The 15,727-nt window shown below is 37.5% G+C and overlaps 1 protein-coding gene across 1 annotated transcript in view; it reads right to left on the bottom strand.

Annotated features, from left to right (window-relative positions):
- The window catches only part of MGAT4A (alpha-1,3-mannosyl-glycoprotein 4-beta-N-acetylglucosaminyltransferase A), a 107,263-nt gene that overhangs the window by 22,919 nt on the left and 68,617 nt on the right, over positions 1-15,727 (bottom strand). The window contains exons 6-8 of the mRNA XM_082672385.1: positions 4,261-4,307; positions 3,360-3,473; positions 1,532-1,607 (exon numbers count right to left, since the gene is read on the bottom strand). Coding sequence (XP_082528511.1) covers positions 1,532-1,607; positions 3,360-3,473; positions 4,261-4,307 — 237 coding nt within the window. The remainder of the gene's footprint in view (positions 1-1,531; positions 1,608-3,359; positions 3,474-4,260; positions 4,308-15,727) is intronic.

The following is a 15,727-nucleotide window of genomic DNA, read 5'->3' on the forward strand; positions in this document are numbered from 1 at the left end:
AGACCTGAAAAGCTGGTAGCAATCTTAATGACCAACAATAAGATCATCGTGATAGCTGAAAAATGGTACTTCAAGAAGCAATTAAAAATTATACCAATCTATAATTACTGGCATATAAAGGTGTCTACAGTATGTTAAATGACAGCAAAACAGGCTTTAAGACAGTATGCACAGTACACTCCTGTTATAAAAAGGGTTGTATTAAATGAGTTAATATGTGAAAAACATAAATTTTAAAGAACAATGCCTGACACATGGTAAGTATGCAATAAATGTTAGTTTATAGCAGCTGTTATTGTTATAATACATCATAGATTGACCCTGCTTAGGGGAAGTTTTCCTTACCATCCTCTTTCTTAACTCCCATCCTTTTCTCAATTTTTAAATATTAACTTTTCCTACACTCCCCCCAAAAGCTTTAAGGTTCCATTAATTCTTCCATTGGAAGAAAATTGGAAACAAATTTTAAAAGTGATATAGCTACACTTTTAAATTCTCTCTATAAAGTTCTTGACCATAATGTAAATATTTATATACTGGTCCTAGAACAAAGAGCAGGGTTCAACTACCATAATATTTGGTATACATTAAAATAAAATGCTATGAAATTATTATCTTAAAACTAAAATCAGACTTCTCTAATGTATTTAGAGGAAATGTACTACCTATATCTAGGATGCTGTGTTTTTTTTATATGCACAGCTGTTGCATCCTGTTATAGACAATGTTGCACTCTATCATCATTTCCATTTTCCATCCTGTGAACCAAGGAAGGGTTCACGCACACTTGAATGCAGCTGGCTCGAGGTACAATGTCAAAGGAGACAAAGTCTGCCCTCAAGAAGTCCACCTTCCCATGTGATGTCAGCCTCTTTTCTTCCTTCTCTCCCTCCCCAGCCCCTGCCAACAGCTGCTTAATCATGTCCTTCCTGTTCAGGGACCAGGGCTGCTTCTTGCCACTCTCATCCAAACATCCACCCAGGAAAGGATCTAATAAACTTTTTATACTGGAAAAAAAAACAATTGACAGGCTTCGTGTGCCATATACCTCTCAGGGGTATTTGCATTGTGAACAAGGGATAAAGACGTTTGGTTAAAGAAGTGAAATTCCAGTGGTGAAATTTAAGCTTAAAAGTTTGAAAGAGCTTCCTAGAATTATTTAAGTTGTTGCCTACCTGGCTAACTTAAAACCCTTATCATGATGGACTTACTGTTTTAGCCATGCTGCTAAAAGTTGCACCATTAGAACTAAATGTCAACTTTATTATCTTCAGTACAAATGAAAATGTATTGACGTGCACAAAACAACTATTTACCATAAGACCACCAAAATAATTATGAGCTAAACCAGCGAGTGGAACTGCAGAGCCCACGTTCTCAGTGATGTGATCAACCCTTCTGCTCTGGCATACTGTTATGATCTTATATATTTTAGAGGGTTTATGCTTTCAAAACTTCGTTTTAATGAAAATATACCCTTCATATTACTTTTCCTTTAAAAGTGTGAAAAAAAAACCAAACACACACTTACCTGGATGTAATATGTGCCCTTTTCCTGAGCATACATCATTAGAAAACAATAATCGAGGTTTTGCTTTGTTCTCCATCTGAAATAAAAATTTTCAAAAAAAGTTAGGGACTTCCCTGGTGGCACAGTGGTTAAGAATCCACCTGCCAATGCAGGGGACACGGATTTTATCCCTGGCCCGGGAAGATCCCATATGCAGCTGAGCAACTAAGCCTGTGTGCCACAACTACTGAGCCTGCGCTCTAGAGCCCGAGAGCCACAACTACTGAGCCTGCGTGCCATAACTACTGAGGCCCACACGCCTAGAGCCCGTGCTCCGCAACAAGAGAAGCCAGTGCAATGAGAAGATCGCGCACCGCAATGAAGAGTAGCCCCCGCTCGCCTCAACTACAGAAAGTCTGTGCGCAGCAACGAAGACCCAACGCAGCCAAAAAAAAAATAAAAATAAGTTAGGAATCAGACTCAAAGTTAGCAAAATAAGGTTAGATGTATACTATTTTATAATATATAAAATATTTTATAATATATACATATGCAATATATACATCACATATTGTATACACGATATTATATATATACCCAATGTATAGTTATGTATTAGAAAGATAGGTAGATAGATAAATAGATGGATGGATATCACACATACAGGATATATCCACTTAGGAGAGAGTGAATGAGAATTCACTCTTCTCTAATGAAGTCTTTATCGAAATATATTCTCAAAAACACTAATCCTCAAGGTGTCCTGAGGAAAAAAGGAGTCTAATGTCAAGTAAGTTTGGGAAGAACACATATTCCTCTTCTAGAGACGTATTAGTAATATTAGAGGCATTTAAACATTAAGCAGTAAATACATTTGTTGAAAAAAAGTTTTTAATCCAATATTTTCCAAATTTTCTTGACCACAGCCCCCTTTTCCAGTAATATCTTAATGTCTCTAGGAACTAGTGCTTCACATACAGGTAAAAATGCTTTAAAAACCCAAAACATCATATTAAAATTTACAATATTAGGTCCTTTTGGTGAATCCTTGGCAGGCTACAGAAACACACTGACCAATGTGAAAAAGAGAAGTGGTTTTTCTAAAAGCCAGTTTTTAAAAAAAAAGCACACAATAAAATAAAAGCTTTGAACCACTAAGTAAACTTCTCCAGAAAATATCTTACAAGCTGATATGAATTTATTGAGTCTATCCAGAGTTTTTTTCAAACAAATTCGATCCTAAATTTTTAAAATAACATTATATTTATTGAGAGATAATTAACCAATTATAGGGACAAATCTGTTTTTGTGACAAATTAACCACTCAAGAAATACAATAAATCTCTTCCCAACACAGTGCTTTTGTCCCTTTTTCTGGTTATAGGCAATCCCAAAATAATGCCAATATCTCTTAGCTTACTTTGTCTTTAACAACACCACAAGGAAAGTTTTCCTTTCAATTTTAGAGATTCAGAGATAAATAAATTCAACTGACTAATGATTTTATTGCAATACAATTTTGCACAAGAGTATTATTGTTTTTATCACTTTTATTGGATCTGTTTTCATTTATGTTACATACATACATGAGATTTCTATCTGGACTAAGTTTTGAGTTATACTGAATATACTCTTAAGAAAAGTTATAACAACACAGAACAGCACGGTCATAAAATTCATTAGGTTTACCAAATTCAACCTCTCATCAGAAACTCCACAGAATTTCCAATAAAATAATCAAAAAGTCATTAGCTCTCAACTAATCAGCTCAACCCTAAAATGAGTTAAGCTTCGATAAACAAGGATGACATTTATTACCTATTATACTCACAAGGGTGCACAGGCTTACCTTATTCTTTCTTTAGAATCTCCAAATGTCTCTTTTAAGTTTGTCAAGTCAGGATAATAGCTTTCAGGAGGTGATATTATTTCCACCAAGCCAGAACTGATTTCTTTAGAAAATCTATCATGAGAAAGGTTGGCTGAGTTATTTAAGTTCTGTGGGATTTTATATCTTAACGATCAACTTATATGTATAACATAAAAATACATTTAAAAAAATCTCTGGTTTTAGCACATTGATAGACAAAGGTAGAGGCACATGATCTTAAACAAGGACCTTTGCTTCTCTTTTGTCTTTCCTTTTAAAGTAAAAGATATGTCTTTTGGGGGCAACAAGAGATACATTTCAATGAAGAAACCCATATCAGGACTAATTTCATGATACTGCTCTTAAAACTACAAAGGCAATATTATAAAAACTAATGGTATCTGCAGCTTACTAAGCTGTCCATCTGTTATCTGCTATGCGCCCCACTCACAATAAACTGTTAATAAACCTTTGCAGATTTTTAGACATAGTTTAGCACTGAGGTTTGAAACTGCTACCTGACTAGCTATCCTGACAGCAGAAATTTCTTTTCTTGCTAAACAGAGGGTGAAAGATTTAAGTGATCTCATATGACTCTCTATTCACTGTCTTCAAGATTAAAAATTGTTGTTTGGTAGTGTTACATATATATGACATTCAAGTCTTTTCCAAAATGAAATACACCAATGTATCCCATCAGATAACTTGATATATATACACATACTTTATGATAATATAAAAGACCAATGATAGGTGGTCCAGTGAACACCGAACTCCACAGAAAAAAATGAACTGTAAAAGAAGGTGTTTTCTTTTAGCAAAAAGCCAAGAGATAATAGTAAATAGAATATTTTCATTTCCATAATTAAGAAGAACTTACTCTTTCTCCAGGTTGGCTACAACACCATTTACATAATCAATATCTGTCTGGGAGAGAAAAAAACAATTATACCAACATTCATGTTTTTATATTTTTACCTTTATATTTTATTTAACTTTTAATTCTGAACTCAAAATTAAATAAATGATTAAAACATTCACTGAAAACATGAAATTTTCAGACAACTTACGGGATCTGCACTTCTGTATTCTACTGTATTGCACTGCTATATATCGCTGAGTACTAACCAATACAATAAGCAGATTCTTAAGTTTTTATTGTTTTCAATTGTCTATGTTCAATTCAGTAGAAAAAAGTGAGCACAGAAACTATTTCTACTTCTTCTGCAACATCCAAACTGTAAGTCGTGAATAAATAACAGATGCAGAACGCTATAGGGAAAGATTTTTCCACTTGGAATCATAAAACCAAGGTTCCAGATTTGCCTCTCTAGCTTCTGGCCTGTACAATCTAAAGAAAGTCACTCTCTGAGCCTCAGTTTCCTATCCTATTTAAAGAAAAAGCGGTGGGGGGGAGGTTTGGGAGGAAATAATACCTCAGACACTATGACATTACATGATAAAGCTATGTAATAAAAAGCAGTGTTATTCTGTATTATTGTTATTATTTTATTATTAAGCTGATAATGAGAACCCAAGTCAAGAGTACTTTAATCAGTCAGAAAAAAACGTTTATCAAACCTGTGAACTTCTAAATTATATATACAAGTAGAGAGCCAATACTCCCGACCAATTTTAACTACAGTGACAACTTAAAATGCTCAACTGTTAGAAAGAATCAACGATATCTCTAGTACAATCTATGTTATAAAGACTGCGAAAACACTTAATACTTGAGGAAGATAAGCTTTACCTTTTTGGTTTGTTTTAACACTGGAAATTACAAAACTACTGAATTATAAAAAGTTGTTTTAGAGGAGGCTTTTTGGAAAAGTATTTTAACTTTAATTTCTGTTAATTGAAAGTAATTCCTATTTTAATTGTTAAAGATGTAGGAGTGAGACAACTTATTAAGACCATATCCTTCAAACTCTTAAAGAACTATGGAAACACAACTAGCACACAGCTCAAAACCCTCCGTCCTTCCCCTACGTAAACCCACACACATCCTACCATTCATCAGGCTATGATTTTAGAGAACATAATCAAGTCTGGTTTATATAACCTTTAATGAATTTAGTAATACCTGAAATTCAATTTGATAAGCATTTATTGAGAGCCAGTGATTTGCCTAGCCAAGGAAACCAGAATACAGATGAACAAGTCCAGCTCCCTGTCCAGTAAGCTATCCAAGAGGGCGGCCAAGAAGAATTATGTGAACATAGATCTATTATGTAATGTATAATAAAATTTATGAAATGCAAAGTGATCCATATCTAAAACTACACATAATCCTTATGTTGCATGTTAACTGACGCAACTAGCAAAGGATTCACTTAAGCGACGGTAACTGGTGTCACCATTATATACCAGAAGCGATCCTACCTGCTATCAGCCAAGGGAGTGGTTGTGGGGCTCCTCTGAAGAAAGTAAACATGTAACTGGCCTGGAAACACACAGCCAGGCCAGTCTTCGTCCCCATTCAGGCCTCTACTTGCCTCTCTCCAACTCTTAAATGTTGGCCATAAGACAGGAAGTCTCTGAGATGTTGGGGGCTTCACTGCTTTAAATTAAAAGAACGCTTTTTCCTGAAATATTTTTTAAAGGTCTGTGGAGACTTTTTAAAAGGCACTATTTTTGTTTTTACTCCCATTTCTCTAGGAGGTGGGTCAAAAAGGATCTTGCTATGATTTATGTCCTAGAGTGTTCTGCCTATGTTTTCCTCTAAGAGTTTGATAGTGTCTGGCCTTACATTTAGGTCTTTAATCCATTTTGAGTTTATCTTTGTGTATGGTGTTAGGGAGTGTTCTAATTTCATTCTTTTACGTGTAGCTGTCCAGTTTTCCCAGCACCACAAAAATTTAAAAAATGGGACCTAATGAAACTTAAAAGCTTTTGCACAGCAAAGGAAACCATAAACAAGACGAAAAGACAACCCTCAGGAGAAAATATTTGCAAATGAAGCAACTGACAAAGGATTAATCTCCAAAAAATACAAGCAGCTCATGCAGCTCAATATAAAAACAAACAACCCAATCCAAAAATGGGCAGAAGACCTAAACAGACAATTCTCCAAAGAAGATATACAGATTGCCAACAAACACATGAAAGGATGCTCAACATCACTAATCATTAGAGAAACGCAAATCAAAACTGCAATGAGGTATCACCTCACACCAGTCAGAACGGCCATCATCAAAAAATCTACAAACAATCAATGTCAGAGAGGGTGTGGAGAAAAGGGAAGCTCTTGCACTATTGATGGGAATGTAAATTGATACAGCCACTGTGGAGAACAGTATGGAGGTTCCTTAAAAAACTACAAATAGAGCTACCATATGAGCCAGCAATCCCAGTCCTGGGCATATACCCTGAGAAAACCATAATTCAAAAAGAGTCATGTACCACAATGTTCACTGCAGCTCTATTTACAATAGCCAGGACATGGAAGCAACTTAAGTGTACACTGACAGATGAATGGATAAAGAAGATATACACATATATACAATGGAATATAACTCAGCAATAAAAAGAAATGAAATTGAGTTATTTGTAGTGAGGTGGATGGACCTAGAGTCTGTCATACAGAGTGAAGTATGTCAGAAAGAGAAAAACAAATACCGTATGCTAACACATATATATGGAATCTAAAAAAAAAAAAGTTCTGAAGAACCTAGGGGCAGGATAGGAATAAAGACACAGACATAGAGAATGGACTTGAGGACATGGGGGGGGAAGTGTAAGCTGGGACGAAGTGAGAGAGTGGCATGGTCATATATACACTACCAAATGTAAAACAGATAGCTAGTGGGAAGCAGCTGCATAGCACAGGGAGATCAGCTCGGTGCTTTGTGACCACCTAGAGGGGTGGGATAGGGAGGGTGGGAGGGAGGGAGATGCCAGAGGGAAGAGATATGGGGATATATGTATATGTATAACTGATTCACTTCGTTATACAGCAGAAACTAACACACCATTGTAAAGCAGTTATACTCCAATAACGATGTTAAAAAAAAAGGTAATACTGTCCTCCAATTCTGAGAACATATCTGTGAATCTATAAATGAGATATGTATATTCTTAGGGTATGTGAGTGATAATGATTGGGACAGGTGGGAAAAAGAGTAGACACACATAGCAAAAGAAGAAAGAGTATTCCCCCCAATCCCCGGAGAAAGCGTCTTCTTCATGGTTAAGTAAAATTAAAATTTTTAAATTAAAACTAAAGGATTTATTAATACATACGTCAACATGGATGAACCTTGAAAACACTGTGCTAAGTGAAAGAAGCCAGTCACAAAGGACCACACATTTTATAACTGCACTTATATAAAATGTCCAGTATTTTAAAAATACCTATAGAGACAGAAAGTAGATTAGTGGTTGTCTAGGGCTGGAGGGAGAGCAGTATTAATGGGTAATGGCTAAGGGGTTCAGAAATTTCTCTTTGAGGTGATGAAAATCTTTCAGAAATTGATTAAGATGATGCCTACAGAACTCTGGCTTTAAATAGGTGAGTTGTATGTTATGTGAATTCCAAAAAATAAATAAATAAATAATCGAAAACAAAAACTAAGAGATAGAAAAAAGTTAAATGTAAAAAAAAAAAAGTATTTCAGATTGTGCATACAGAACTATGGGTCAAGCAGCTTCTCTTAGGGATGTATAAGGAAAAGTTTAAGAAGCATAAAAGCAGGTTCAAGTAAGTCACTAATACTGACACCAATTCATCAGCATAGAGTCATACACACGTAACAATTCAACATATACACTTGGCTTAAGAATCAATTTTACCAGTAGTATATAAATTAGATGACATGACAGTAATAAATTCCAATCTTTACTCTAAATCAATAATTTATAAAGTCCAACTGGAAAAGAAATAATTCTTTGCCAAATGTCACGGCAGTCAGGAAACTGTAACAAAGTCATATGATTTCAGGGAAACTTTCAATTAAAATCAATATATAAAATAACACATCACTTTTGAATATGCTATAGCTGTTGTGTTCAGTAATACTGCAAAGAACAAATATGTGAAATAGAAATCTGAGTGAAAAGATATTTTTAGAAATAAATCATAGAAATTTATTTCTAACGGCCCAAAGAATAAAACAGAAAGTTAGAGGCAACCTCCTATGAAAGCTAAACAAATGTTACAAATGTCAGAAACTTTAAACAGTTACCAGTTGTAAGACAGTTACCCAGATGAAAAAGGAAGAAATTTTAAGCACTAGATCAAAAAAGAACATAAAATTAAGAGGACTGAATTTTAAATAACTTGAAGGTAAAAACGGATTTTTAAAAATGTCCTTTATATGTAAATTTACTATCTTCTTTCCAATCATTTCATTCCACAAATATTTACTTGGTGTCTACACCGTAATTGGGGATATTTATATCATCGTATCCGTAATTGGGGATATCCATATCATCAAGCTCTGAGTTTAGATTAGCAAATAAAATAGACAAGATCTCTGCCTTGTGAAATTTAAAATTTGTGGAAGATGCAGTCCATAAAGAAAACCAAAATTATATATATATATATATGTATTTATAACTGAATATTTATTAAGTGCTATATAACTAGTATGCAATAATAGAGAAAAAGAAGCAACCTATTTAAACAGGAGAGTCAAAGAAAGTCTGAAGATTTGACATCTGAGCCCAAACCTGATACATATTGCTATTCAAATCGACAAAAATAAACAGAAAATACTAAAAGGAATATTGTAAATTAATTGATATGTTAATTAGGGCTTTGCCTCTGCCCTTAGGGTATGTGCAAGATAATCCACTGGAATAGATCATAGTGTAGAATTTTCTATTTTGTATATATTTTAGGGGGTATAATATGCTATTATTATACACATGTACAGACTGGGGGGTGCTGCTCAATGCAATGCTGAGCAGGAAAGCTGGGCTTGCACTGCTGTACTGGAAAATACAAGTCCTGGTGAGACAGGAAGGTTGAATTAACCAAACAGGCCACCAAGTGGTCACTGGAAATAGGCCATAAAAATAAGGATGGGGCTCCCCTGGTGGCGCAGTGGTTGAGAGTCCGCCTGCCAATGCAGGGGACATGGGTTTGTGCCCCTGTCCGGGAAGATCCCACATGCCGCGGAGCGGCTGGGACTGTGAGCCATGGCCGCTGAGCCTGCGCGTCCGGAGCCTGTACTCCGCAACGGGAGAGGCCACAACAGTGAGAGGTCTGTGTACCGCAAATAATAATAATAATAATAAGGATGATATCCACCACCTTTGCTGGTTATCTTCTAAATAAACTCTGATGGCTTTATATCACTCGGTTGATAACTCTGTTCCAAGTCTTCCCTATCCTTGTTCCTAGGGGCTAAATTTTCTTCTAGTTATGGGTCACTTTTTTGGGGGCTCCTTGGCATACTGGTTAACAATAACAATTTTTTATTTGATACTGGACATTACAAATGGACACCGCTGAGTGTCTTGATTTTGCTTTCTTCTTTTAGAAACCGCTGAGCTTTATCCCAGCAGACAGTTATTTGTGGGTCAGTTGATCCTTAAAGGTCTCTAAGCTTTGCTGGGGTGGGTTGAGAATGACCACTTCAAGGATGACCACTTCCTTTGGCGTCTCTACTGAACGCCCTGGGTTATCACCAGGGGCTTACCGTTCTGGCTGGTCAACCTCATCCTACATGAGCAAAGGGATATGGTCAGGTTACAGCTCCCTGATCATCCTTTTTCCAAACCTGTGGAGCTTCACCCTGTGTATGTGGGTCCCCACCCAACAAAGACTCAAAGGCACCATCATTTTCTGTTCAGCGTCTCTGTTCTGAAACTCTGTTCCGCAATTTCCAGCTGCTCTCTTCGGGATTCCCCTTCCTGCAACGTGATCTGGAAATATCTCCAGGCAGAAAGTTGGGACAATCGTGGTGCTCATTTCTCTCTCTCAGGGAATCACATCCTGCACAGCCTGCTGTCCACTGTCTGAGAACAACTAGATGGTATATTTTGTCTAGCTTTTTAATTGCTTATAGCACGAAGGTAAGTCCAGTCATTAACTCCATCATGGCTGGAAGCAGACGTCATTTTTTTTTTTTTTTTTTTTTTTTTGTGGTACACGGGCCTCTTACTGTTGTGGCCTCTCCCGTTGCGGAGCACAGCCTCGGATGCACAGGCTCAGCGGCCATGGCTCACGGGCCCAGCCGCTCCGCGGCATGTGGGATCTTCCCAGACCGGAGCACGAACCCATGTCCCCTGCAACAGCAGGCGGACTCTCAACCACTGCGCCACCAGGGAAGCCCGAGAGGTCATTTTTATATAATAAAGAACCAATGAGAATTCCAGAAAGAGAATGTGTACAAGCGACAAATCCAAAGGACTAAAATGACAGGCCTGTACCAGAATGGAGCTGGCAGCTCATAATAAATTTTGTTTCCCTAGGAGTCCAAGGAAAAGCTATTCCTATACACCTAGTGCTTGGTTTAAGTTCTTTAAATTCAGTGCAGATGTACCAACTAAGGCTAACAAATACCACAGTTAGCTTGTAGTTTCTAAAATAGTCAAGCTGTTCAAAGATAAAAGAAAGTGGAAGTGAAAAGGACACACAAGTGAAAAAAAGAAACCTACTTCTTCATTTTCAATATATCTCTCATAGCCTTTCTTCCTTTCCTTCTCCTAACAGTCAGCTGATGCTACAGCAACAGTTCTCAAACTTTTGTGATCAGAACCCATTCAGTTCAAAATATGTTCCTAGTTTGATGACTTCTCACCACCTCCAAGCCTAGCCTGGATTATTACAAGTTTTCTAAGTAGCCTCCTCGCTTCTGCCCTTTCCAAAGCAGCCACTGTGATCCTTTTAAAAGATGAGTTATACCAAAAATGCATAACTGCAATCTAATCATGAGAAAACATCAGACAGACCTAAATTGAGACATTCTACAAAATAACTGACTAGTACTCATGAAAAGTCTCCGAGTTCATGAAACACAAGAAGAGACTGAGGAGCTGTCAAAGATAGGAGGAAATTGGACTTCCCGGGTGGCACAACGGTTAAGAACCCGCCTGCCAATGCAGGGGACACGGGTTTGAGCCCTGGTCTGGGAAGATCCCACATGCCGCAGAGGAACTAAGCCTGTGCGCCACAACTACTGAGCCTGCGCTCTAGAGCCCATGAGCTACAACAATGAGCTACAACTACTGAGCCCGCGTGCCGCAACTACTGAAGTCCGCGCGCCTAGAGCCTGTGCTCCGCAACAAGAGAAGCCACCGCAATGAGAAGCCCGCGCACCGCAACAAAGAGTAGCCCCCGCTCACCACAACCAGAGAAAGCCCGTGCGCAGCAACGAAGACCCAACACAGCCAAAAGTAAATAAATAAATATTTTTTAAAAAAGGAGGAAATTAAGGAATCAGAACAACTAAATGTGGTGTGATATTTTGGATTGTACACTGGAACAGACGGCCTTAGGTGGAAAAACGTGGAATGTGAATAATGTCTACAGTTTGGCTAATAGTATTATATCAATGTTCATTCCCTGGTCTTGATTATTTGGCTACATAAGTTGTTAACATTAGAGCAGTGAAGGGAATACTCTGCATTACTTCTGCAACTTTTCTGTAAATCTAAGTTATTTCAAAATAAAGTTTTTTAAAGTGCCTTCAAAGAAAAAAAAACATTAAGTCAAGTGTCTTCTCTACTTGAAACCCTCAAATGGCTTTCCAGATTAGCAGTTCACAAGACAGACCCACTCCCTGTTTTCATAAAGTAAGATTTTATTGGAACACAACCCCATCCTTTCATCTACGTGGTGTTTCTGGTGTTTTCGGGGCTACTACAGCAGAGTTGAACAGTTGCAGCAGAGACTGTGTGGCCTGCAAAGCCTAAAATATTTGTCATGTGGCCCTTTGCAAAAAAACTTGGCCACAGTTTCCTGACTGAGGGTAAAAGCAAAGTTCTCATGATGGCCTGTAGTGTGCTCAGTGATCTGGCCCAACCTGCTCCTCCTCTGCCGACCTCCTGCTGCTAAGCCCCTCACCTCTTCTGCTCCAGCCACACAGGCGTCTCCTTGCTGTTTCACAAAATGTGCCCAGCAATGCTCTCACGTGAGGGCCTTGGCACGTGCTGTTCGTCTGCTTGGACTGTGCAACTCTTGCACCCTTCAGGTCTTTGCCCAAGTGTCCTGACCACTCTGATAAACCCTCCCTTGGCAACCCTGTACTCCCCTTCTTATGTACTCTGATTTATTCTCCACAGCGTTCTCTACCATCTAACACGTCATACATTTGTTTTTTATCTGTCCTTCTCTACAATGTAAGCTTCATGGGGTAGAGGCTTTTATTAGATGATACGGCTAACACCGCTGCGTCAGTAAATATTTGTTGAATTACAAGCAAGTTTTATAAGATATTATATATACATATACGTATATATGTGTGTATATGTGTGTATATATATATATATACACTTTCTTCCTGACTGGCATTTCTGTGATTTATAACCAATGCATAAGTAAACATCTTAAAATCTACCTTCTAAAAAAATTACGGGCCAAAACTACTACAGAAGCACGAAGACAGTAATCTGTGATTTAAAATCAAGAATAGAAACAACTAATAACTAGACAGATCATCAGCAAGTCTGCAGAAGACTTGCACAACACTATCAACCAACTTGACCCAACAGGCATCTATAAAACACTCCTTTCGACAACAGCAGAATCCATTCTTTTTAAACCACACGGAACCTCATCAGGGTAGACCATACACAAGTCCATAAATAAGTATTTATAAATTTAAAAGGTCTGAAATCATGCAAAGTTTATTCTCTGACTACAGTGGAGCTGAATTAGAAATCAAACAAGAGAAGGAAGTTTGGGAAATACACAAATAGATAAAAATTAAACAACACATTTCTAAATAAACCATGAGTAAAAGAAGTAATTACAAGGGGATTTAGAAAGTATTTTGATCTGAATGAAAATTAAAACTTGACATATCAAAATGTATGGGAAGCAGCTAAACTGGTACTCAGAAGGGAGAGTTAGAGCTCTAAACTGCCTCTATTAGGAAAAGAAACTCTCTAACCAATAATCCGAGTGTTCACCTTAAAAATATAGAAAAAGAAAAGTAAACCAAACTAAGAGTAAGCAAAAGGAAGGAAATAGTAAAGAGTGGAAATGAATGACATAGAAAAATAGAGGAATGATAAACAAAGTCCTACCATATAGCACAGGAAACTATATTTAATATTCTCAGATAAACCATAATGGAAAAACATATGAAAAAATGTATATATATATAACTGAGTCACTTTGCTGTACAGCAGTAGTTAACACATTGTAATTCAACTACAGTTCAATAAAAAAAATTAAATAATGAAAAATAGAGAAATGATAAAGTTAATAAAACTAGAAGTTGGTTCTTTTTTTTCTTTTTCTTTTTTCTTTTTTCGTGGTACGCGGGCCTCTCACTGCCGTGGCCTCTCCCGTTGTGGAGCACAGGCTCCAGACGCGCAGACTCAGCGGCCATGGCTCACGGGCCCAGCCACTCCGCGGCATGTAGGATCTTCCCGGACCGGGGCACGAACCCGTGTCCCCTGCATCGGCAGGCGGACTCTCAACCACTGCGCCACCAGGGAAGCCCTAGAAGTTGGTTCTTTGACAAGATCCAAAAAAAAATGATAATCAACTGAATAGTATCACCAGAAGTTTTTCTACTTTACCTGACGGCCAGCCAGCTGGAGCTGAAAGACCTAAAAGATCTCACTGGGGGAGCGAGTGGGGAAGAGAAAGAAAGGAAAATGGCGGTAGGGGTAGGAAGAATGAAGACAGGAGACTGCTGTCTAGCAAATTAACCTTGAGGAACTATTGGACTCTCAGCCATGTGCATATATAGCTAATAAATATTTTTTTCAAAAGGAAAGACAAGGGTACAGAAAAAAATATTCCCGTGTAATGCCAGACTACAAGTTAAGGGCACGAGCCACCGTCTAAGGGATTTTTTAAAGATTTCTAAAATCCTTCAGTACCTTCCTCACTTTAGTTCAACGAGTAAAAGAATACTTAGAATGAAATCTGTTCTTTTGCCTCTATTAAGAAAGATGACAAAAAGGTAAGTATGAGAGATTGAGAAAACATAAGTACAGAGAGGGCGACTGTTTCTGAGGCTACTGTACTTCTCAGGGGCTTTGGGGTGGAAAAAAGTTCCAAAGCATTCAGGTAACTAACCCCTGGCTGAAAGCACCACTAAAGGGTCTAACCAGAAAAGACTAAACCACTCATACAGAGTTCACCCAGGAACACAGCACTGACATTACACACAATCACCAATGAGAAACAGTTACAAAACTGCAAACTCCATTTTCAGTAAGACCAAAATTAAAAACCAAAATTCTCAAACTCAAAAGGAATCCAGTTTGGTTCCAATAACCCGAGGTCATGTGCAGAACCGTGCAGAGTAGTTATAGTTGCAGGAAGCAGCCCGACTCTGTAGCAGCTACAAAGACATGGTCTGATCAAGGAAAATAAACAAAACACATAACACACACACACAGTTAGTCTGGAACACTACTCTGTCCCTCCTTCAATGATGATTCATAAAAAAGGAACCAACACAGCAACTACAGAAAAACATAAGAAAAAAAGGAGAGCTTCAACAAAACCTATGAACAAAAACAACAAAAGCTACACTTGACAGCAACAAAATAGGTGAGAAATTGTGACCAAATATTTCCTCAGTAATTGAAAAGAAAAACACCCCATTGAAGCAGTTGCTGTGGTGAAGCAATTCCAGAGAGCAGAAATGATTGTAATAATTTTAAAATATACATGGAAATGCAAAAGATCTAAAATATCTAAAGCAATCTTGAAAAGAACAAAGTTGGAGGACTTAATCCTACCCGTCTTCAATACTTCAAAGCTACAGTAATCAAGATACTGAGGAATTTGCATAAGGATCAATGCACAGATTAATGGAACAGAACAGAAAAAAGACCCACACTTATAGGGTCACTGGATTTTCAACAAAAGCACCAAAGCAATCCAATGGGGAAAGGAAAGTGTTTCGATAACTCGCTATGGGAGAAAATGACATCTATATAAAAAACAGTGAACTTTAACATGACCAAAAATTAACTTGAGATAGATCACAGACCTAATGCACAAGTTAAAACATGAAGCTTTCAGAGAAGAAAATCTTTATGATTTGGGGGTAAGCAAGGGTTTCTCAGGTCATGGAGAGCAAGAGTCATAAAAGGCAATATTGACAAATTAGATTTCATCAACATTAAAAACTTCTGCTCGCCAAGACAAGGCAAAAACATGAATAGACTTCCACAGATCGGGAGAAAATACTCACAAATCACGTATT

The sequence above is a fragment of the Grampus griseus genome (assembly GCF_964374135.1).
Source record: "Grampus griseus genome assembly, chromosome: 15".
NCBI lineage: Eukaryota > Metazoa > Chordata > Mammalia > Artiodactyla > Delphinidae > Grampus > Grampus griseus.